The 26,092-nt window shown below is 39.3% G+C and overlaps 1 protein-coding gene across 1 annotated transcript in view; it reads left to right on the forward strand.

Annotated features, from left to right (window-relative positions):
- Window positions 1-26,092, forward strand: part of KCNH8 (potassium voltage-gated channel subfamily H member 8) — a 482,250-nt gene that overhangs the window by 256,366 nt on the left and 199,792 nt on the right. Inside the window, exons 4-5 of the mRNA XM_025294232.3 lie at window positions 13,397-13,524; window positions 19,112-19,352. Coding sequence (XP_025150017.3) covers window positions 13,397-13,524; window positions 19,112-19,352 — 369 coding nt within the window. The remainder of the gene's footprint in view (window positions 1-13,396; window positions 13,525-19,111; window positions 19,353-26,092) is intronic.

Raw genomic sequence — 26,092 nt, forward strand, 5'->3', positions numbered from 1 at the left:
TATATACACATACGTATACATATATAGAGATGGGAATACCAGACCACCTGATCTGCCTCTTGAGAAATCTGTATGCAGGTCAGGAAGCAACAGTTAGAACTGGACATGAAGCAACAGACTGGTTCCAAATAGGAAAAAGAGTTCGTCAAGGCTGTATATTGTCACCCTGTTTATTTAAATTAAATGCAGAGTACATCATTAGCAACGCTAGACTGGAAGAAACACAAACTGGAATCAAGATTGCCAGGAGAAATATCAATAACCTCAGATATGCAGATGACACCACCCTTATGGCAGAAAGTGAAGAGGAACTCAAAAGCCTCTTGATGAAGGTGAAAGTAGAGAGTGAAAAAGTTGGCTTAAAGCTCAACATTCAGAAAACGAAGATCATGGCATCTGGTCCCATCACTTCATGGGAAATAGATGGGAAAACAGTGGAAACAGTGTCAGACTTTATTTTTCTGGGCTCCAAAATCACTGCAGATGGTGACTGCAGCCATGAAATTAAAAGACGCTTACTCCTTGGAAGGAAAGTTATGACCAACCTAGATAGCATATTCAAAAGCAGAGACATTACTCTGCCAACAAAGGTCCGTCTAGTCAAGGCTATGGTTTTTCCTGTGGTCATGTATGGATGTGAGAGTTGGACTGTGAAGAAGGCTGAGCACCAAAGAATTGATGCTTTTGAACTGTGGTGTTGGAGAAGACTCTTGAGAGTCCCTTGGACTGCAAGGAGATCCAACCAGTCCATTCTGAAGGAGATCAGCCCTGGGATTTCTTTGGAAGGAATGATGCTGAAGCTGAAACTCCAGTACTTTGGGCACCTCATGCGAAGAGTTGACTCATTGGAAAAGACTCTGATGCTGGGAGGGATTGGGGGCAGGACGAGAAGGGGACGACAGAGGATGAGATGGCTGGATGGCATCACTGACTCGATGGATGTGAGTCTGAGTGAACTCTGGGAGTTGGTGATGGACAGGGAGGCCTGGCGTGCTGCGATTCATGGGGTCACAAAGAGTCAGACACGACTGAGCGACTGATCTGATCTGATACATATATGTATTCTTTCCCAGATCCTTTTCCATTACAGGCTACTAAAAGACACTGAATGTGGTTCCCCATGCTATGCAGCAGGTCCTTGCTGTTTATTTTATATATAGCAGTGTGTGTATTTTGACCCCAAACTTCTAATTTAGCTGACTCCTGTTGCCTCCTGCTATCCCTTTTTGCATACTATTTTTTTTATTTTGACTCAAATTTACTTATCTAGCAATTTACATTTTCCTTAAATGGCAGAGTTCTCTCATTCAGTAAGATATCCTTCAGAAGTCCATTTCATAAAATAGACACGTAGAAATGGGACTTAGCCCTGCATGTTACCTGGTGATATTTTCCTGTTACACACCCAGTGCGTCTAACTCCCTTCATGTGCATCTACATTCCTAACACCTGGGAATCCAAGGATCCCAATTAAAAAGCAGAGGGAAATACAGTCAACATCTTGTAATAACCTATAATGGAAAATAATCTGAAAAATAATTTATGTATATGTATAACCCTGAAACATTGTAAGTGAACCATACTTCAATAAAATGTGTTTATTAAAAATCTTAAAAAGTTACTTCTATGAAAGAGTTACTCAATGACTGGATATTTAGTAATATTGAAATATTATGGTTATATATTTATAGGATAGATATTGTGATTCTGTTTGAATAAGTTTTAATCATGTGTATGACTGCATGTATGTAGACAGACAGATAGACACAATGCCTTGAATTTGCCCCCCTAAAATCGGAATGAGTAAAGTGGATGGAACTGAATAAGACAATGCATGTATTCATCCTTGAAGCTGGGTGATGGGCATATGTCAGAGACAGAATGCTACAGAGAAACAGAACCACTGGGGTAATCCTTCTATATATATATTATCTTTATATATATATATAATCTTTTATATATGTAATCTTTCCATATATATAGTCTTTCTATATATATATTTTTTTCTGATTTAGATATTTGAGATCAGTACCAACCAAAAAACAAGCAACAAACACATGTCTGATTTGTTTTGTTTTTTGGTATATATGTTATATTAATTAAATGTTTGCTTCATAATATAAATAAACTAAAAATAATTACATCAAAAGTAGTATAAAATATACATTTTATAAATGCATATAAAAATACTGTAAAATATAGTCTCTAGTCTCTAAAGATTTCTCTGAAAAATAGACTTAAAAAGACAAAAGGTGAAATTGATGCTGCTGACAGTGATTATTTGATAAGGATAGCATCAAGCCACATTCCCATTAATCAATAGATATTCAAATAAATAATCCATACAAAATATATAATAGGGAAGTGTTTTCTTATCTTGTTCATTAAAAAATTAAATATTTTTGCCAAGCTCTATTTTAAATATTAGTAATATAATAATAAACCATCTGTCTCATGAAATATATGAGAGACAGATATAAAAATATACACATTTGCTTTGTAGGTGTGTAAATTTTTATATTTTATAATAAATTTTCTGGCACATGGTAGTCAAGTGTATTATTCTGGCAAGATCAGTTCAGTGTATCAAATTCATGACAAATGTGATGCCAATCAGGGTTCTTGGCCTTCTGCAAGAAACAGAAAGTGATGAAAGCCCAGACAGGAAATTCAGACAGAGCTCTCTTGGGGGTCCCTGTGCAGGATGGGGAGCAGGGGCAAGCAGGAGGTCCCCCGCTTGCTCCCCAAGGTGGAGGAGGGAGCAGGGATGAGCCAGTCCTTGCCCTGGAGGGGAGGCGAGGGGTGTGCCCAGGTGTCAGGCAGCAGCTGGCTTTGGTGGTCTGCCCACTCCTTTGGTGGTATAGAGTGCCTGGTGTATGCACAGTAGACTCCTTTTACTCTGGGCATCTTGTTTTTGCTCCCTGCTCTTCAGAAGTAGTGATCAGGTTTTTTGGTCTTTTTGTATCTTATTGTCTACACTTTGCCCTAACTGCACAGTTCAGTTCAGTTCAGTTCAGTTCCTCAGTTGTGTCCGGCTCTTTGTGACCCCATGAATTGCAGCATGCCAGGCCTCCCTGTCCATCACCAAGTCCCGGAATTCACCCAAATTCAACGTCCATCGAGTCGGTGAGGCTGTCCAGCCATCTCATCCTTTCTCGTCCCCTTCTCCTCCTGCCCCCAATCCCTCCCAGCATCAGTCTTTTCCAATGAGTCAACTCTTTGCATGAGGTGGCCAAAGAACTGGAGTTTCAGCTTTAGCATCATTCCTTCCAAAGAAATCCCAGGGCTGATCTCCTCTAGGATGGACTGACTGGTTGGACCTCCTTGCAGTCCAAGGGACTCTCAAGAGTCTTCTCCAACACCACAGTTCAAAAGCATCAATTCTTTGGCGCTCAGCTTTCTTCACAGTCCAACTCTCGCATCCATACATGACCACAGGAAAAACCATAGCCTTGACTCGACGGACCTTTGTTGGCAAAGTAATGTCTCTGCTTTTGAATATGCTATCTAGGTTGGTCATAACTTTCCTTCCAACGAGTAAGCACTCAGTTATTTTTAGTCCTTTATAGTTTCTTTGAATTTTGTTGCTATAGAGGAGAGGTTTGTCTAGGTGCAACCATTAGCAGAAAAGGTCCCAGGTCCCAGGCTGTCTCAGATGGAAGTAATGTTTTTTTTGTTTGTTTTTTTTTGTTTTTTTAAATTTTATTTTATTTTTAAACTTTACATAACTGTATTAGATTTGCCAAATATCAAAATGAATCCGCCACAGGAAGTAATGTTTTGAAGAAGGATTCTTTTCTCAAATTGATACAGACTCTTGGGCCACAAGCATTGTTGAGCATGAAAAACCAGCCCCTGATTTCCATGCAGCTTAGATTCTAACATGTTGAAAGCAATTAAAAGACCTCCATACTGACTAAATATCAGTAAAACTAAACCAATATTTACATGTAACCTGAAAATCTCTCTTTGACTTCCCATTCTGAAATAGTTGGAGAGTCATGGGAATTTTCAGTGATAGCAGAGAGAAAGAAAGATCCCAATTGTTTCCAGTGGTTTTATCTTACATAATTACAGTATAGTACCCAAACTAGGAAGTTGGCATTAGGACATTATATGGGTATAGTTCTGTGCCATTTCATCACATGGGTATATTTGTGTGACCACTGTGGTAATCAAGATACATAACCATCTCATCCCTGCAAATGTTTTCCTCTCGCTACCCGTATGGAGTCATGTGAGTCCCTACCCTCTGATTACTGCTATTCTGTTCCCCAACATTTAGAAAATGTTATGTAAATGGAACAATGTAGTATGTGACTTTTTGAGATTAACGTTGCTTGCTGAATATGATGTCTTGTAGATCTATCCAAGTTATGCATATAATAATAGTTACTCCTTTTTATTCCTGAGTAGTATTCCATGGTATGGATATACCACAATTTATTTAACCATTCACCGATTTAAAGACGTTTGAGTGTTTTGCTTTTCTTGGTTATTACAGATAAAGCTGCTGTGAGCAGCTGTGCACAGGTTTTTGTATGTACATAAGTTTTCGTTTCTCTGGAATAATAGCCCAGGAATATAACTGCTGGCTTGTATGGATATGTATATAGTTAGTTGTTTGTTTGTTTTTTTTTTTCAAGAAACTGCCAAACTACTTTCCAGGGTGAGTTTATCACTTTACATTTCCATCAGCAGTATGTGAAACACTCAGTTGCTCCATTTCCTCACCAAAATTTGATATTGCCACTGCTTCTCACTTTAGCTCTCCTGATTGGTGTGCAGCAGTATCTAGTTATACTCACAGTTTACATCTCCTTAATCAGTAGTGATGCTGAGAATCTTTCCATCTGAGTATTTGTCCTTCTGTATCATCTTAAGTGAAATATGTTTTCGTGTGTTTTGTTCATTTTCTAACTGGATTCTTAAGTTTTCTTATTGTTGAGTTTGGGAGGTTCTTTTTGTATTCTGGAGATGAGTTTCTTGTTAGATAAGTGATTTGGAAATGTTTTCTCCCAGCCTGTAATTGTGATATAAATGTGCTAATTTTGAAACTTACATGTATTATTAAAATTGAGCAATAGCCACAGCAATTGTTTTGAATCAAGATTATTAAAAGATTTGAGGTTGAGGAGGACTGTTTTGTCAGTGAAATTATTTTAAATTACCAGCACGTAGCAGTAATAAAAAGCTGGCCAAATGTAGTTGCATTGCGTATTTTTAAAACATGCTCTGTAGACAACACTCCCCCTTTGCCTGCATCTGCTTTGGATGCTCTCAGCGCCCTGTCTTGGCCCGCAGCCACCTGACGGATCCAGAGATCGGCAGCTTGTGTGGCGTTCCTAGAGGAGCACGGTCACAATAGACCGTTGCAGAGTTCAGCATATGGAAAACCATAAAATACATACCCCAAAAGTCTCCCAACAAGCTACCTAAACATGTGTTCCAGCCAATAGAGTCAAAATTGTAAGTCTAAGAATGTAGAAGTTATGAATTTGTGTCTTTTGGTGGATATTTTGTCCTTTGACCCTCTTCATATCTATAAGTTAGTGATTATTCTGTGTTAATTATACTTAAGATTAGTTACATGAAATGAGGTCAGTGATGTGAAGAAACAAAAAGAAAGCCTAGAACAAAATCAAAAAATAAATTCACCAAAAATGTTAAATTATTGCTGGGAGGTGGTGTTATGAAAGTCATTGCCTGCTTTATATTGTTTACATTTCTAAATTTTGTAAAATATGCATGTATCCTTTTTTAATATTCAAGGAATAATTGTGTATATGTTATGTGATTACAACTGAGTTAGTAAAAAAATGCAGAAAAAGTTTGGAAGGAAATGCGTGAAATCACTGATACTGAAAACAACCAGGCATCCTTTTTATTTTTTTAATTTTTCTGTATTTTCAACACTTTCCATAACCTTGACTTCATTTTCCATTTTGGAGGGGAAATTCTGTCTTCCCTCCCCTCCAAAATAAAAATAAATTGCAAAACCTGTGGCATTTCTCATGTCATCTCATTAAGTGAGTTTTCCCTTGATCACTGACTCATATTTTCTATCAAGCTAAATATTCCTTTCTTCTATTGCTTGCTTATTACAATTCATTTTTAAAAAGGAAGCATATTCACGTCTCTACAAACGACCCAGTTTCGTTCCTCTTCCTATGGTGGAGCGTGATCTAGTGATGCCCCACTATAACTGCGCACCATATCTTCTTTCCGTTCATCTGCTGACGGACAGCTATGTTGGCTCCATGCCCTGGCTGTTGTAAACAGCGCTGCAGGGAACACTGGGGAGAATGTATCTTCTTCAGTTATGGCTTTCTCAGGGTATATGCCCAGGAGTGGGATGGCTGGGTCATTTGGTAGTTCTAGTTTTAATTTTTTTTTTCCATAAATTGGGTTATTTTAATTTTTTTTAATTGGAGGAAAATTACTTTACAGTGTCATGTTGGCTTCTGCTGTGCGTGTGTGCTAAGTCACTTCAGTCGTGTCTGACTCTCTGCAGCCCCATGTAGCCTGCCGGGCTCCTCTGTCCATGGGGCTCTCCAGGCAAGAACACTGGAGTGAGTTGCCGTGTCATCCTCCAGGGGATCTTCCCGACCCAGGGATTGAACCCACGCCTCTTAGGTCTCCTTCATTGGCAGGAGGGTTCTTTACCACTAGCGCCACCTGGGAAGCCCAATTTCTGCTGTACGACAATGAAAATCAGCCATAATTTCACATATATCACCTCCTAGTTTTAGTTTTTTTAAGGAACCTCTATATTGCTTTCCATACTACTGTATCAATTTACATTCCCACAACAGGGCAAGAGGGTTCCTTTTCTCCACACCCTCCCCAGCATTTATTGTTTGCAGATTTTTTTTTTTTATATATTGAGTTATGTTTAAAAAAACATTTACTGAGATATTAACATGGATTTTCTTCTTTATAAATCTACTAAATTATATAATGATTTCCTAAAATGAAACCTTCTTTGGCATGAATCCCAAATAAGCAAGGTATGTTTTCTCTTAATACACTTCTGTATTCAGTTTACTAATGTGCTCTTTAGGATTGTGCATGCGTATTCAATGTGGTATATGGTTGTCTTTTTGTATTATACTCATCTAGTTTTGGTATCACAGTTTTCTGGGCTTGTAGATTGAATTCAGAAATTTTCAGACTTCTTTGTTCTCTGAAGCTTTTAAAGAATGTTTTATTCCTTTTGGGCTTGATGACATTGACCTTTAACCCCACCTAGTTAGCAGGGGTGATAAGCAGTGCGGAGGAGAGGCCACTTTATCTACTTGTTCCACAGTTGTCTGTCTAGGCAAGGTTTTTACCACTTTGGGGACATATTTTGGTAATTAACTACCCACCCCAAAGTTTTCATTTAATCTAGAAAACTATTTGATGGATTTTTGCACAAAGGAATATCATTTTAAAAATCTTCTAAATTTATGGTCCTTTTAAAACTCTTAACACTGTTGGTGTTGTCTCAATCTTCCCTGGAACGCAACTGCCAAAAGGGTTTGAGTCTTTGATCTTCCTTTGCTTTTATTGATCATACGTTTTCTGAACATGTGTGTGTGTGTGTGTGTGATCTTAATTCCCCAGATGGGGATTGAACCTGGGCCCACAGCAGTGGAAGTGCCGAGTCCTCACCTGTGGACTCTCAGGGGTTTCCCTACCTTTGCCTTCTGTTTCTGTAACTCTTTCCTTTGTGTGGCCTTCTAGTTTACTCTGACCTGGTCTTCTCTTGCAGAGTCATAGCTATGGAAGTGACCACACAGGCTTATTCTGTGTCTGAGAGACTCTTGCATGTTCAGCTGTGACTTGCAGGGCACATAGCTGCCTGGCCAGAGACTGTATCCCCAGTTTTGTTCAGCTGTGACTCACGGGGTACATGGCTGCCTGACCAGAGACTGTATCCCCAGTTTTGTCTGCACTCTGTGTGGCTGACTCGGTGTGAGGACAAGCCCAGTGAGCTTCCGCCTACCTTCCAGTTCTTCTGCTTTTTCTCCTTTTCTTCCCATTCTCTGTATCTCAACCCTCCAGGACTTCATTGAGTTTTTACCAGTCAGTAAGCTCCTTTCTGGCCAAGACTCTCGTCTGCTTTACTTGCTCTCAGGGATGCTCTGCCCTCTGCTCCCCCATCTTATTAACAACTCTTCCACCTTCGGATTTTAACCCTGAGTCATTCTTCTTCAGCAACTGATGGGTCACCCCCAATCCCACCCCTAATGGAAGAATCTGCTCAGATCTCACTGTTAAAGGGTCCATCACTACTTTAGTCTTTTGTTGTGAGATATTTTTACATTCAAAATATATACATTATATAATTTTAAAATATTATTTTGAAAAACCCCATACACTCCAAATCCAGTTTACAAAATAGAATTTTACTAATCCCATTTAGTAAGCCATAGGGACCCAGATAAAGATTTTGTTTTCCAACCTCTTTGCAGTTTGCTCGATTCGTATGACTATGGGTAGATTTGTAGCATACACATTTTTCCCCCTAGATGATATGTTGCTGCTGCTGCTGCTGCTGCTAAGTCGCTTCAGTCGTGTCCGACTCTGTGCGACCCCATAGACGGCAGCCCATCAGACTCCCCCGGCCCTGGGATTCTCCAGGCAAGAACACTGGAGTGGGTTGCCATTTCCTTCTCCAAAGCATGAAAGTGAAAAGTGAAAGTGAAGTCGCTCAGTCATGCCCAACTCTTAGCGACCCCATGGACTACAGCCTACCAGGCTCCTCCGTCCATGGGATTTTCCAGGCAAGAGTACTGGAGTGGGGTGCCATTGCCTTCTCCGGATGATATGTTACTTCCTTTTATATGTGTCTGCTCAGTCACTCAGTCCCATGTCTGGCTTTTTGGGGCCCCATGGACTGTAGCCCTCCAGGCTCCTCTGCATGTGGAATTTTCCAGGATTTCCAGAATTTTCTGAAGAAAGTTTGACAATGCAGGACATAAAGTCTAAACACCAAAATTAATATATTGATAAGCCTGACAACATAAAATTGTGAAATTTTTATGCTGCATAAATAAAATCCGAGGTCAAGTAACAAAATGGAAGCAATGTCAGCAGCATATGTGACAGGAAATGGTGACTAAGATACAAAAGCTCTTAAAAATAGAAAAGAGCCAAGTTAATTTCAAAATTGGCACAGATAATGTGAAGAGGCTTCATAAAAATAAATGCAAGTGGACAATAAATATACACCTGAAGCTTGTTCACATTCAGCATTTTAAAAATGCAGCTCCAAACAACTTTACACATTTTTTGACCATTTCCAAGAATACTCCAGTGCTGCGCCATCTCCTACTCCAGGGGACCTCCCCGACCCTGCGACTGAACCTGGGTCTCATGCGTCTCCTATATCGGCAGGCAGATTCTTTACCACGAGCTCCACCTGGGAAGCAACCGTGCATGTTTGTGAATTTTATAAAAACGCTGCCACGCTGTCAGTGCTCATCTGCTTACTGCTTTTGTACCTGACATTACGGTTTTGAGATACTTCTGTACTAACGGGTAGGCACTATTTCCTTCATTTTCTATTTATCCAAAGTCTAGTTTAATGGAATTTTAACATCCTATGTCATGACTGTATCAACATTTATGCATTTTTCTGCTTATGGACATTTGGCTTATTTCTAGTTATACACACAAACACACACGTGTATATTTCATATGTATATTTTATGCATTTGTGTGTATATGAAAACTATGAACATTGCTGTCATGACTGTTTTGTGTGTATGAAGTGAAACTGAAAGTGTTAGTCATTCAGTCGTGTCCCACTCTTTGATATCCCATGGACTGTAGCCTGCTGGGTTCCTCTATCCATGGAACTCTCCAGGTAAGAATACTGGAGTGGGTAGCTATTCCCACTATATATATATGTAGGGCTTCCTAGATGGTGCTAGTGGTAAAGAACCTGCCTGCCAATGCAGGAGACATAAGAGATGCAGGTTCAATCCCAGGGCTGGGAAGATGCCCTGGAGAAGGTCATGGCAGCCCACTCCAGTTTTCTTGCCTGGAGAATCCCATGGACAGGCTACAGTCCATAGGGTCGCAAAGAGTTGGACACAACTGAAGCGATTTCACACACACACACACACACATATATATATATTTTTTTTTTAATAAGTTGTTTCCTACTCTATTTATGATGTTTTTTCATTCAGAAGCTACCAACCCAGAATCATTTTAAGTTCAATCCTTTGCTTGGGAGATTTTAGATCACCTAAGTGGAATGATTTTTCAATCCCAGTCTTGAAGAAACTATGTGAACAACACTTTTCAAGGAAACCTTTTTTCTTTCTTCTGCTTAGAGCCAACACCAAGACATATTTCTTTGACATTTCCCTTTGAGGAGTTCTTTTTTAGGACTATAAAATTGCTTTTGTTTGATTTGGAAAATCTCACCAATAATTAAGTGTATCCACGGAGATGGGACTTGGCTTGTTCACTGTCACAGATCTCTAATCTGGTCCACTGTGTAGTTAGCGTGGGAGCTGCACTGGGGGTGTGATGCCGACTGAGAGTGCACAAGGACCCCACTGCGTTCCCAAGCACGTTCCTATAGATATTATCATGAAACTCGGGCAGGTGTCCAATTTCAGTACATTTAAAGTTACACCCTGATGAATTAATAATTACATTTTCAAATGCAGTTTATGAGAGTTCTATGAAGATCAAAAAAAATGAACACATGAAGACGCAATCTTAACTTTTAGTAGAACAACGAAATGGGCTTTGTTCACCGGCGTTTTGAAAAGAACAGGACCCCTTTTGATCTTCTGCATCATGTTTTGTCAGTCTGTTTTTATTGACTCATGTCTATAGTAATACATCATTTCAATATTCCTTCAAAGTTTGAAGCAAAAAATGAGCAATGAAAACACATGTAACATCAGATTAGACTTTTGCAATGAATAAAACATCTTATTTTCCAGTCATTGAAAGTATCCCAGTGTGGCCTGAGAATGGGGGGTCGTTAAAGGCCTTGAAACACCTAGAGATCAGAGTCAGATGGGCTGTGACCATGAGGCACATTCCTGTGTGGGCCACTTCACACCAAGCAGCCTCTGAATATGGATTTAATTCACTCACGGACCCGGGCTGCGTGTGGAAGTAGAGACTTTGGACTGATCTGGCTTCACAGACTGGCTCTTTCCCTGAGTGGCCATGTGGTCACTCTCAGGCTTTCAGTACTCTCCTCTGTGAATGGAGGGTAATAATGCTTGTCTCACTGGGGATGAGAATTAATTGTAGTTTATTTATACCGAGGATCTAGTACAAGCCTGCATGCGGGCTATCAATAGTAGTTAGAGGACTTCCCCAGTGCAGCAATGAAACCAAGTCATTTTTTTTCCCAAATAAGTTTTATGAAGAGGAATCAGACAGCCTTCCAAGCACTACAGAGATTTGATGATAAAGCTTAGAAAAATAAGTTTTCAATTTTTACATTTTGCAATTATTCTCAGTTGAGTTCAGTCACAAAGTCCAACTCTTTGCAATCCCATGAACTGCAGCACGCCAGGCTTCCCTGTCCATCACCAACTCCTGTAGTTTACTCAAACTCATGTTCATCGAGTCGGTGATGCCATCCAACCATTTCATTCTCTGTCATCCCCTTCTCCTCCTGCCCTCAGCCTTTCCCAGCATCAGGGTCTTTTCCAATGAGTCAGCTCTTCACATCAGGTGGTCAAAGTATTGGAGCTTCAGCTTCAACATCAGTCCTTCCAATGAATATTCAGGACTGATTTCCTTTCGGATGGACTGGTTGGATCTCCTTGCAGTCCAAGGGACTCTCAAGAGTCTGCTCCAACACCACAGTTCAAAAGCATCAATTCTTTGGCGTTCAGCTTTCTTTGTGGGTCAACTCTCACATCCATACATGACTACTGGAAAAACCTTAGCTATGACAATTATTGTCATATATATGCAATTTATATAGCATGAAATTGAATGTTCACCAACTGACCAAATAAAGACTAAATGTTTCTTTAAGTCGTACAATCAACTTTTTATTTCTCTTGAGCAGTAGACCTTTGGAAAGAAAATAAAATAGCTGGATACTTACCTAATTTTACTAAAATAGACTCCAATTGAATTAAAGATTTAAATGTTAAAAGTTTTTAAAAAGACACACATGTTGGAAGAAAGCAGGCATAAATTTTTTAAATAATTTTTGTTTCCTTTTTTAATTTTTGAGTGAAGACAGTTTGACTGTGCAGGACATAAAGCCTAGACACCACAAATTCATATATTGATAAGCCTGACAACATAAAATTGTGAAACTTTTATGCTGCATGAAGAAAATCTAAGGTCAAACAACAAAATGGGAGCAATGTCAGCAGCATATGTGACAAGGAAATGGTGACTAAGATACAAAAGCGCTTAAAAATAGATAGAAAAGTACCAAGTTAATTTCAAAATTGGCAAAAGTAATGTGAAGAGACTTCATAAAAATAAATGCAAATGAACAATAAATATTTACCTGAAACTTATTCACATTCATCATTTTAAAAATGCAAGTCCAAACAATTTTATGGCATTTTTCAGCTATCAAAATATCAGGCAACACTTATTTTATATATTTCATAATTTTGATGTGTGTGGTGAAGCAGACACATCCACTCACCACTGCTGGGAATACAAGTTTCTGAAATTAAATTAGAATATGTATACCAAAATTTAAAACCTGCAGAGCCACTGTCAGTAATTTATTTACTGAGTACCTTGGCACATCAATGCACAGTCCTATGCATATAGGAATTTTCTTTGCAGATTATCTACACAGATTTTTTTTTTAATGCTGGATAAATCTACATGTTCATGATAGGGAAATAGTAAAGAAAATGAGACTAATTATATCTTTAACACGGCACGCTTTTAGCTCTAGAAAAGAATGACAAACTCTAATGTGCACATTAGAAATGATTTACATGATTTTGATGTGGAAAAGTAATATGTAAATAGTTTTATTGTAAACTTCCATTTATGCAAAGAATAAGTATGAATGTCGATATAGCACACATATTGGACATTTTTCTGGGAAAAAAATGAGAAAAAAAAAGTTGAAAGTCAAATTAGGGATATCAGTGAAACAGCAGGAAGAAAGGAGTAAGACTCTTTATTTAATGCTTTCCTGAACTATTTGAAAGTTTCTTTGTGCTCTTTATGTTTTACTTTCATTGAAAAAATGACGTTAACATGAAGATAAAAATATATAAATTGTAAAGAACTAAAATTAAATGTCATTAGGAGTCAGCAGATAATTTGGGGTGTTGAAAAACATGTACTGTGTCCTCTTGAGAAGGAACTGCCAAAATGGCATTCTTGGGGTCAAATGATACATTCATTGGTGCTTAATGCGTTTCATTTCCTCCAGACAAAGCCAAAGGACGATCAAGAGCGGGAACCCACTGTGATTCAGCCAGGAGACGAAGCAGAGCCGGCCTCTACCACATCTCTGGCCACCTGCAAAGAAGAGAAAAGAACAAACTGAAAATAAACAATGTAGGTAGTGTGTGTGTACACAGCGAATGCGAGATTTTCCCTCGGCGGCAATGTTTGATTCACTAAAGAGAGGCTCCAGTTACTCATTTATTGACTTTCCTAGATTTTTTTCCACTTTGACTTGCACTTTCCTATAAAGAACAAATGGGAAAGGCCAGCAGTCACAAGGCATTTCCATAATAAACGTGATTAATCATCGTGTTATCACAGCCTAGAATATTATTTCAGTCAGTACAATATGGTACTAGAGAGACTGCAAATGAGACTGGTTGCATTTTATGAACAAGTTATATTACACATTCGTCGTTTGTTGGTTAAAATTTCTCAAATTTAATTTTCGTTCCATCTGTTTTGCACTTTATCTAATTTCACTGAATGCTTTCATCCAAGGGAACTATGAACAGATCAGTCATTACTCCATTTAGAAATTTACATTTTATGCAACACAGAATTGGGAATTTCACACCTAAGAACATTGGATTTGAAATGACATGCCATATACGTTATAGTTGTTTTTTTTTTTTTAAGTTAACTTTTAGTAAATCATATTAGGGCTACTTTCTGAAACCTGGTGGTCATCTGGCCAAAGCCACAGCAAATAACTGTGCTTATAAAAGGTGACTCCACAGAGATTTAAGTGGCCCATGTCCTTCAGGATTTGCCAGTTAATCTCATCATAGGTTCCTAGGACGAAGAGACTTCACTAGAAATCCAGAACTATACCTGCGTGCTTGTAGATACTCAAAGGTGATTTTTCAAATCATGGTAATGTCATTAATCTACATGGTGAAATCTCCAGAACATACAACTTTGGGGATATGTCTGACTATGGGGGTCAGACATCAAGATTCAGCATCTGACTTGCCAGTGACTTTAGAAAAATCATGTGAAACAACCAGAGCTAGTTTGGAATTGACCTCAAGTGCTTAGGTTCTGGGAGTTAAGTACACAGGAGCTTCTTTGGCATCTCATTTTACATGGAGAACTCACAACTATCTAATCTGATGTGCAAACGGTTTGCTAAAACAGTCTTCATGGGATGCACAAAGATCCTCTTGTCTGAGTTTCATGAACAGAGAGTCCGGGGTGGAGTGCCATCCGACATGCAAGGGCTGCAGAGCCGGCTCTGCCTCAGAGGGATTCTCTCTGGAAGCAAACCGTTTCCACCCGTTAGTGCTCCAGGACCATCACCCACGCTGGTGTTGATCTGGATGTCCTGCTGTTACGAGTCAAGTTCCGTTTAGTTTGTCTTGGCTGAATGTGAAGATTCTCCAGGGAATCCTGTATGTCACATTGATTTCCCGAGAATCCAGGGATACACCTGAGACACGGCTCACCACTAGATCATGAATCCTTCTCCTGGTTCCTTGTTACACCTGCTTCCATTTACTAAGTCAGCCTTAGTGACGATAGAAGTTCTAGGAAGAAACAAATGTAACCACACCTGGCCTTTATTCTATGCAAACCAGCAGCAAAGCACCTAAACAAATATTAGCCTGAGATTCTGTAACGCTGAAAGAAGACACTCTACTAGCCTTTAGTCCAGAGTCATTTAAATGTACCAAGTCTTAGTCAGCTTAAAAACGCATTCACAGAACATGCTGTTTTTCCCCTTCTGATTCAACAAAGTACAGAACAGCACTTAAAAATCTTATTTAAAAAATCATAACTCCCACTACTTGGCTAATTTGCTAAATTGCATTTATTTAAGAATTACACACATCAGGATGGAGCATTAAAATACTACATGGTAATGAAGGATGTCTAATCAACACAGAGACTCTGAAGATACAAGTGATACCGTATTTCTGAAAAAGAAATGTGGGGGCAGGATGAGCCCTGTTCACCATCTTATTTCAAGGACAACAGAGCCAGAATGCTAAAAAATGGCAGAGAGACTAGAGAAGGGGGAACAATGATCCGGTTTATTGGCTAGACAATCAGTCTTTGGGAAATTCTGAATATATTAACATTCAAGTGACCAAAAAAAAAAAGATTTCTTAATATTTTTGTAGGTCTTTGCTATTTACAAATCCCCTTTGCTATTATCATATTATTTGATTCTTACAGCAAGCCAGTACTAGATATGATTTTTATTAGTTCCATTTCAATGATGAAAAAGAACAACTTAGTTGAAATATCAGAAGCAGAACCAGCAGAGGTGGGACCCAACCGTGAGTCCCCTGACTCAGCCACAGTGCTTCTGCCCCTACCCCACTTCTCCTCTGATACAGTTCTGGGCAATAAGAATATGTGATTCAACTCGGAACAAATTAGCTCATCCAGCTGTTAGCAAGCTCTGAGAATCGCAATATAAGTAATGCCCTTCAGTCCTGGCTCCAACTTTGGAAACAGCTTTTAATTTCTGGTTTCCTTGACCGGCTACTCTATTCAGTGACACTGGGATGATACAAGTGCCTTCAACTCAAAAGATCCCACAGCAGGCTTGAGAGCTGGAAAGGACAGTGCTGAGATGCCCAAATATGACTGACGGGGCTCTGGGCTGGTCGTCATGGAAGGCATATGCTACCCTGCAATCACTCAGCACGATCACTATAGAGACATTTTCCCATCCCTTTGTTCATTCAGAAGTTGATTTCAAAGACATGTTGCAGAAAGAGTTTACGGAATAGTTAGCCTTGATGAGGTTTTGGCCTGAAGCGCTGTGATTTAATAATACATCCTCAAAGAGTCGGGAACGACTGAGCGTGCCCACACTCCCTGCGGCATGTGGGATCTTAGTTCCCCGAGCAGGGATCAAGCCCTGGGCCCGCTCTTGTGGAAGCACGGAGTGTTAACCGCTGGGTCGGCAGGGAAGTCCCGCCGGCCCAGGTTTTGCCTGTGGGTAGCATAGACGATTGAGACGGAACTGCTCCCATCCTTTCTGCAGCGACCCCAGTTCTGCCACTTGCACAGCAACACAGCAGGCAGCGTCTTCTCGTAGCCAACATGTTGTCAGTCGTAAGAAAGATGGTGGTGCCCTACAACCGATTTTTGTTAGTGGAAGGTAGAGCATCCTGGCCCCTGGTAAAGACTCCGCCTGCAGTGCAGGAGTTCAATTTCTGGGTCAGGAAGATCCGCTGGAGAAGGGGTAGGCTACCCACTCCAGTGTTCTTGGGCTTCCCTGGTGGCTCAGCCGGTAAAGAATCTGCCTGCGATGCAGGATCCCTGGGTCGGGAAGATCCCCTGGAGGAGGGCATTGCAGCCCACTCCAGAATTCTTGCCCGGAGAATCTCATGGACAGAGGAGCCTGTTGGGCTGTAGTCCATGGGGTCACAGAGAGTCAGATATGACTGAGCGACTAAGCATGGTAGAGGTTAAACAACTCAAACACCATTTCTACGAAAGAGTATGATTCCAAATTAATAAATGATAGATAACTAAAATTGAGAACAGTTGGTTGTATTATTCTGTAGGCAAACTTCATATATTTCAGGGTTATAAATATGTCTTTTTCTCCATACTTGCTAAAAGCCCACTTTCCAATTGTAAGAAATTTCTTCCATTCAGAAGGTTTTTGATAAAACTTTATAAATAGAGTAGTGGGAGGAAGATGTCTCTTTTTGCACTCTTTTTTCAATCCTGATTGTGTCAAGATGTATGCAGAATTTGAATGAGAAACCTTTTAAAGTTTAAGTCTAAGCTGAGATGCATTGGAGTCTCAGTATCTTTTAAAATACTTTAATGTGTTTTGAGTAGCCTATAAAAATGAAGTGGTGTGATTTATTTTCTGATTTTTGGAGATAACCATTACATTGCTGACCTTTGCAACAGCACCACTAATACTTCATATAATGCACATACTTCAAATGAAAAAATATTTTGCTTCTTGAGTTTTCACAGCCTTCACTCCTGGAGCTAGCTTCTTCACTCCTGGAGCTAGCTTCTCTCTGAAACAAAGTCAGAATTTCATTTCTATAACATGATAGAAGAAGACTTATTTGGATAAAAACTGAGATACCCTTCCATGGCTTTTGCTAATGTGCTATTATAGCAAATATTTGGGGAAAAAATCATACTGGACTCTGTCCCGTTCTATCGTAAATATAAGTGCTTGTCAACTTTGAGACTCTAAGTCTCTTACGACCCCTAAGTCTCTCTTTTCTGCACCCGCATCAGCTCTGATGAGAAGCCCAGCAGGTGTTATTTCCTTCTTCCTCTCTGAATTTTATGGCATAATCTACCTTTGAAACTAGTTCCAAAAGCCAAAGAATGAAGCAAAGGAGGCAGGCCCAGTCAGGGGAGCATAGACACAGTGGCAGATGGGCAGGAAAGAACCGTCAGGAAGGAGGGACGCAAATCCCCCCTCAGATCCTGGGTTTCTGAAGTGCCCGGGGGGGTGGAGTGGGAATATTAACAGAAGTAGAAGCTTGTGTCATAAACGCCCGCCAAGGAGAGACGCAAGACGGAAGCAGCGTTCATATTAAGGGAGCAGGAGTGTTTGGCCTCCAGAGAGTCCCCGCGAAAGACCTCATGCCCCTGACTGCTCTCAACCTTTCTTGAATCCTCAGGTACTTTAGGGATCCCTGAACATGTCATATTAATTTGCTCTTTGCTCAATGCCTGAAAGAAAAATAAAAACAGAGGCTGCAACCTGCAAGTAACATACACTCCAGAACCTCTAACTGTTCATTCAATGTAACTTTCAATTTTAAGTTTCCATTACCTAGCTTGTAATTCTTATTAATTGAGGTCAAAGCAAGGTGCGCAAGTATCTGGTCATAGGCTGTCAAATTTCCCCACACCCTATTGTTGGGCCTCCTTTTGTTTCATTGCAGTAAAGGGAATTGTTCATCAATTTGGACTGCTTTCAAAGTGGAGTGCTTTTGCAGTTATAAAAACTCCAGCTATTCTTCTGCGTTTAATCAGCTGCACAGTGAACACTGCTTTTCTCCTCCCATGACTTGAGTAATAACTGTTAAGTAACGGTTTTTCACTTTGCCATCTTAACAAGGGCAAGCCAGTGTCAGAATAAACCCACGTCCATCGCGGTTGTGAGATTTGGGTTCCCAACGGGAAGCTTCACCAACAACCTTAATGCAAGTAGTCAGTACAATCTGGTCGTATTTTGAAAGATGTGTTAACAGCTATTTACAATCAAATTTGATCATATAGCTTTATCCTTTCTGGAAAAAAATGGCACCTTTGCTGTTACTAGAAGAATTTCAGGTATTCTTTACATATATTCTTTACATAATGACTGTCTTCTCAAAACTATAAGTATATGGAATGTCCCCACGACAGTAGGAACCTAGCTGTATCTGGTGTTTATAATGTATATAGGATTATACTTGCAACTTTGGATGTTTCTAGATGGCATTTTAGGTAATGATCTTTTTACTCAAATGAACACAAGTCTAAATTACTCACATATTAACATGGATGACTGCACTCTGATTTCCCTGTTACTTATAACAAAGATCCCTGCCCAGTTTTAATTTATACATCTCTATTTTTTTTGCATTACCAGCTTCTAAATGTCTCTTGTAAGATCTAGTACCATGATATGTGTTTCTAAATACTTCTCCCTGTTCCTTATTTCTAATGTTGTGTTTCTCCGTTCTCTCCTTTTTGTCTTTATCCACAGAACGTTTTTGTAGACAAACCAGCATTTCCGGAGTATAAAGTTTCTGATGCAAAAAAGTCCAAATTCATCCTTTTGCATTTTAGCACTTTCAAAGCCGGCTGGGACTGGCTTATTCTACTGGCGACGTTTTATGTTGCCGTGACGGTTCCTTACAACGTCTGCTTCATTGGCAACGATGACCTGTCGACGACTCGGAGCACAACAGTCAGTGACATAGCAGTGGAGATTCTTTTTATTATAGGTAAGAACCAATGGCTGTTTTCCTAGGAGATTTGCATAGGGGAAGGCAGATGTGTTCCAGATTTTTGTAACATGAATTTGAGCTAAGATCCATTTGCATGGGCATAACTCAGCCTCTGATGCAAATTTTGGAGAAGCACATATTTGGGTTTCTGAAAATTACCTCTTCCAGCTTTCTCACGGTTCCTTTTTGCAGAGGTCTACACTGATGTTCTTTGTTTCTATTCTTATTTCATCAAAAGTGGGCTGAAAAAGACTTAATGGCTGTTCTGTTTTGTACTCTCAGCATCTGTGATGGTCTTACCTGCACAGGGTCAGAGATGAGGCTTGGCAACCACACATCAGTGGTGTCCTGGTAATGGTCCATCCTGGGCATGTTCCTTCAAGCCCATCTGTGCCTTTCGGGAACCTGATGGTGGCTGGCACAGGTGGCCTAGTTGCAGAAGCAACGGATTACATGACCTTCCTACTCAATCATCAGAAGCACTGAGTATCTGACTTTACCTAAAGGAGAGGCCCTGAGGGATGTTTGCTAAGAATATTTATCTCTAGAACATTGGGAATCTCAGTTGAAGCTGCATCTGCTCCATGCTTCTCGGCCTTTTCCTCGTTTTCTGTCCCTTAAAGTTCCATCTCGTGTAGACCACAGCCAAGCTCCTGCTTGATTGTTCTAGACCATCATGAAGGCTCCGTCTGATGCCCTGTGGACTTTCTGAGCACCGTTAGCAACCCGACTCCTGCACTTTTACCTGGTCGTAGTGATGTAGGGTAACATCCTTTCTGTAAAGATGAGAGAACTGAAAATGTTTTCAAGCAGTAGGTGAACAAGGGACTGAAAAAAATGGAACCTAAAAGTTCAAAGAAAAGGAAATAAATAAGTGAAGTGAGTCAAAAGCTTGTTTCAATGGTTGCGGTACATTTTTCTCTGTGGAACTGGTGCAGTTTGGGGTTCTCCAATGGAATGTCAGCATGTGTTTGCTCTGCAAGAGTTTTATGCCCTTGGTGTGATTTTGGCATCACAATTCACATGCACTTCCCAGGCATACCCCTCAGACCCCAGCTCCCACCCCAAAGGTGAAGGCCACAGTATGTTTAGACCACTAGGTGGCAATGTTGTCTAGTTAGGTATCTTGGTAAGGCTAATAACTCAAAGAAATTTATCTTTTTTTAACCTAAATTATTGTTTATTGGAGAAGTAAAACCATAGAGGAATATTAAATCACTGTTAAATGGCAAATAACATTCTAGTCTGAAGTAGAATTGTGCAAGATATGTTTCAAGATGGCCGTGTAGGAAGAGTCTGAACTCACCTGCTCCCACGGAAACAGCAAATCCACAGCTGCATAAGGAACAATTCCCTCAAAACAGAGCAGAAAACTAGTTGAACAACTCCTCCATTAAAAAAAGGATAAAAGGAGCACATGAAGAAGGTAGATGAGGCAGAGATATGGCCTCTGCAAAAACCACACTGCTGGTGTGGCAGCCCGCAGCTGGAAGCCCAGCAAGCATATGGAGCTTCTTCCTGAAGAGTGAAGGGGCTCATGTTCAGCACCAGGACCGCAGTTCTTGAGACCTCACCTGAGAGACAAGCCCCTCAAACATCTGACTTTGAAAGTCAAAGGGGCTTGCATCCGGAAGACTCGAATGGCTGTAGGGAATAGAAATGCCACTCTTAAAGGGCTCACCTGCAGACCTGGACACCCTGGGACTGCGTGTTCAAGCAGCAGTTTGAAAAGTGCCTAGAGCGTATGGCAGGAGATTTGTCAGCTAAACCTAAAGTGTCTGCTGAAGGGACAGAAGCCGGGGTGGGGTGGGGGCCTCTCCAGGGGCCGAGGGGCGCGTGGGCCCCTGTTTGTGCTCCTGTTAGCTAGTGTTGGTGCGTGGGCCCCTGTTTGCGCTCCTGTTAGCTAGTGTTGATGGGTGTGCCCCACTCCTGCAGTTGTCCACTGCCTATTAAAGTCACCAGTGCATGCTCCACGACTGTCTGGCTCTGGTGGCCAGGGGAACTGGTGTTTCTGGGCCCCGTGGGACTAAAACAATCTGAGAGCCAGCTCTTGGCAGGCCGCGACCCCTAAAGCATGGCACAGCATAGACTGAATCACACTCTGGATCTTCCTATGAAAAGTATCCATCTACTTGTCCAGAGCTTCGACCTGAAGGGCAGGCTTCAGGTTTACTACACATCTATAGACTAAAGACAGATTGCTTCTTTCTGCTCTTCCTTGGCTGTGCTAGAGCTCGTTACTGCTTCCTGGTGAAGAGCTTCTAGATCACCCAAAGCCCTGATGTTTGCAACTCTCACCAGAGGAATACCGCCAAGTTGCCTGGTCTAGAGGTCAGCAGAGTTTACAGCTGAAGTCTCGGAGAATGATGTATATTTTCATACTTTTAAAGCTTCTGCCTGAGGATCTGACTCCCAATCAGCCTGAAACTAGGAGCTGAGACCCTCCCTTAGGAACATTGACACTTGGCACACTTAACAAATGAGATCTATCAAGAGAAAATCAAGACCCAGGGCAAGGTTGAGCAATAAGTTTCATCCCCTACACAAGGTCTCTCCATCAGGACTGGAAGAGGTAGCTGTTTTAACTAATGCATAGAAACAAGTAGAATCAGGCAGAATGAAGAAACAGAGGAATATGTTCCAAATAAAAGAATAAGAAAAACACCTAGGAAGGAAAAAAACCCTTAATGAAGTAAAAATAATAATTGATTAGGTGAAGAGTTCAAAGGGATGTCATAAAGATGCTCACCAAACTCCGAAAGGAATGGATGAACACAGTGAGAATTTCAACAAAGAGATGAGAATATAAGACATCACATAGCTGAAGAATACAATAACTGAACTGGAAAATACACTAGAGGAATTCAACAGTGGACTAATTGAACCATGAGAAAGAATCAGCAATCTGGAGACAGGGCAGCGGAACTCACTCAAAGAGAGCAGCAAAAAGAAAAAAGAATGCCAAAAAGTGAAGATAGCTTCCTATGGGATGACTTCAAGCAAAATAACATTTGCATTACAGAGTCCAGAAGGAAAAGGAAAAGAAAAAAGGGCAGGAAACTTATTTGAAGAAATAATGGCTCAAAGCTTTACTAAGCTGGGGAAGGAAATAGACATCCAGATTCAGATCCAGAGAATTCCAAAGAGATGAACCCCAAAAGAGCCACACCAAGACATGTTATAATTAGAATGTCATAATTTAAAGACAGAATCTTAAAAGCAGCAAGCGTAAAACAGCTTGTGCACTGGGACAGCCCCGTAATTCTATCAGATTTTTCAGTAGAAGCTTTGCAGGTCAGGAGAGAGTGGCATGATAGACTCAGAGTGCTGAAAGAGAAAAACTTCCAAACAAGAATAATCTACCCAGAAAGACTGTCGTTCAGAATCAAAGGAAAGATAGTTTCCAGACATGCAAAAGCTAAAGTTCATACCACTAAAATGGTCTTACGGGAAGTGTAAAGGGCCTTCTAAAAGTATTAATTAGTAATAAAATTATATGAAAGTAAAAATTCTATCAGTAAAGGTAAATATATAGTAAAGGTATTTCTTAGTGATTTATAAAGTGTATATGAAGGTTAAAAGATAAAAGTGGTTTAAAAAAAAGCTATAACTACAATAATTAAGGGACACACAAAATAAAAAGATATAAATTGTGACATCAAAAAGAGAATACGTGGAGGGGGCAGTAAAAATAGAGTATTAGAATGTGCTCAAACTTGACTTGTTATCAACTTAAATAGACTGTTCTTTATTTAGGCTGTCATATGTGAACCTCATGCTAACCACAAAGCAAAAGCCTATAGTAGATACACAAAAGGTAATGAATGAGAAAGGAATTTAATCATAAAGAAACCACTAAAACTCAAGGAAAGAGAACAGGAGAAGAAAAAACAACCACAAAACAGTTACAAAACAATCAACAAAATAGCATTAAGTACGTAACTATGATAATTGCTTTGTACATGGACTAAATCTTCCAATCAAAAGACGTAGAATGGCTGATTGGATAAATAAATAAGACCTAATCTTCATACTACCTACAAGAGAAGCTTGTGTTAAATGTAACGACACACACAGACTGAAAGCGAGGAATGGAAATGATGCTTCACACAAATGGAAACAAAAAGAAAGCTGGGATAACTATGCTTATATCAGACAAAATAGATTTTAAAACAAAGATGATAATAAGAGATAAAGAGGCATTACATAATGAGAAAGGGATAAATCCAGCAAGAGAATATAACATTTGTATTAATAAATATTTATGCACTCAACATAGGAACACCTAAATATATAAAACAAATATTAACAGACCTAAAGGGAGAAGTAGGAAGCAATACAGTAATACTAAGGGACTTTATTATTTCACTTACATCAATGGATAGATCATTCAGAAAGAAAGTCAAGAAGGAAGCATTGGCCTTAACACATTAGACCAGATGCAATGAACACATATATACAGAGCATTCTACCCAAAAGTAGCAGAATACACATTCTTCTCAAGGGAACATGGACTATTCTCCAGGATAGATCATATGTTAGGCCACATAGCAAGTCTCAATAAGGTAAAGGAGACTGAGGTCAAAGGAAGCATTTTTTCCTGAACCCATGGTATGAAACTAGAAATCAGATACAATAAGAATAAGAAGAAAACTGGAAAAATCTTAAATGTGTGGAGATTAAACAACATGCTACTGAACAATAAATGAGTCAATGAAACAATCAAAGGAGAATTCAAAAAATGCCTTGAAACAAATGAAAATACAACATACCAAAATCTATTGAATGCAACAAAAATAGTTCTAAAAGGGAAGGAAATTCATAGTGATACAAGACTACCTCTAGAAACAGAAACATCTCAAATAAACAACCTAACTTTTCACCACCAAAATACTAGAAAAACGATAAACAAAACCTTATTTTCAAAAAAGGCAGAAAAACGTTAGAGAAGAAATAAATGAAATACAGACTAAAAAGAAAGTGGAAAAGATCAGTGAAACTAAGATCTGGTCCTTTGAAAAGATAAAATTGTCAAACCATTAGCTAGATTCACTAAGGAAATAAAAAAGGAAAACGAGGCTCAAATGGAATCAGAAATGAAACAGGAGAAGATATGATGATGCCAAAGGAATGCAAAGGATCAGAAGAAACTGTTGTGAACAATTATATGCCAACAAACTGGCCAACCTAGAAGGAGCGGATAAATTTCTAGAAACATATCATCTTCCAAGACTGAATTGTGAAGAAATAGAAAGCCTGAATAGACAAATTAGTAGTAAGGAGATTGAATCAGAAATCAAAAACTATCCAACAAACAGAAGTCCAGGACCAAGTGGCTTCATTGGTGAATTCTACCAGGCACTCAAAGAAGATTAAATATGTATTCTTCTCAAACTCTTCTCAAAAATCCAACTCATTTTATGAGACTGTCATTACCCTGATACCAAAACAAACAAGGGCACCACACACACACACAAGAAAATTATAGACTAATATTCCCTATAAACATAGATGTAAAAATCCTCAACAAAGTATCAGCAAGACAAATTCAACAAAACACTATAAGAATACACATGACCAAGTGGAATTTATTTCAGGGATGTAAGAAGGATTCAGCATCTGAAAAACAATCACTATGATACAGCACATTAACAAAAGAAATGTAAATCACATGATCATCATAATAGATGCAGAAAAAGCATTTGAAAAAAGCTAAAATTCATTATGATAAAGAAATACCTCTTAACAAGTGGGTATAGAGGAAATATACCTCAACCTAATAAAGCCCATATATGATAATCCCACAGCTAATATCGTAGTATATTCACTGAAAGCTTTTCCTCTGAGATCAGGAACAAGACAAAAAAGCCCATTTAACCACTGTTTTTTGACATAATGTTAGAAGTCCTAGCCAGAGCAATTAGGCAAGACACGGTAGGTAGTAAAAGTTGTCCAAACTGGAAATGAAGAACTAAAGCTATATAATTTTTTGTCTAGAAAAATATTAAAGATCCCACCAGAAAAGTATCAGAACTAGTAGTGAATTTGGGAAATTTGTGGGGGTACAAAATCAATTTACAAAAATCTCTTGTATTTTTATGCACTAACAATGAACTACCAAAAAGAGAAATTAAGAAAACAATTCCCCTTACAGTTGCAGAAAAACAGAGTAAAGTATCAAGGGGTAAACAACCAAGATATAAAAGACCTGTAGAATGAGATCTTTGGGACATTGATGAAAGAATTGAAGAAGACACAAATGGATCAAAAGACATTCTACACTCAAGGATCAGAAGATTCAATATTGTTTAAGGGTCAGAAGATTCAATATTGTTTAAATGTTTATATTATCTAATCAGTCTACAGATTCAGTGCAACCTCTACCAAAATCTCATATTAATCATATGGGCATAAAAACAGACACATAGATTAATGGAACAAAACTGAGAGCCCAGAAATAAACTCACACATAGATGACCAATTAATTTTCAGTAAAGAGGGCAAGAATATTCAATGGAGAAATGACAGTATCTTCAATAAATGGTATTAGGAAAATGGGACAGCTACATGCAAAAGAATAAAATAGGCTACTATCTTATACCATGCACAAAAATTAACTCAAGTTGATTAAAGACGTGAATGTAAGACCTGAAACCATACAACTCCTAGGGAAAAATCACGGACAATAAACTCCTTGACTTCAGTCTTGGCGAGGATTTTTTGGATCAGGCACCAAA

Source organism: Bubalus bubalis, chromosome 1 (genome assembly GCF_019923935.1).
Source record: "Bubalus bubalis isolate 160015118507 breed Murrah chromosome 1, NDDB_SH_1, whole genome shotgun sequence".
In the NCBI taxonomy this organism is placed as follows: Eukaryota; Metazoa; Chordata; class Mammalia; order Artiodactyla; family Bovidae; genus Bubalus; species Bubalus bubalis.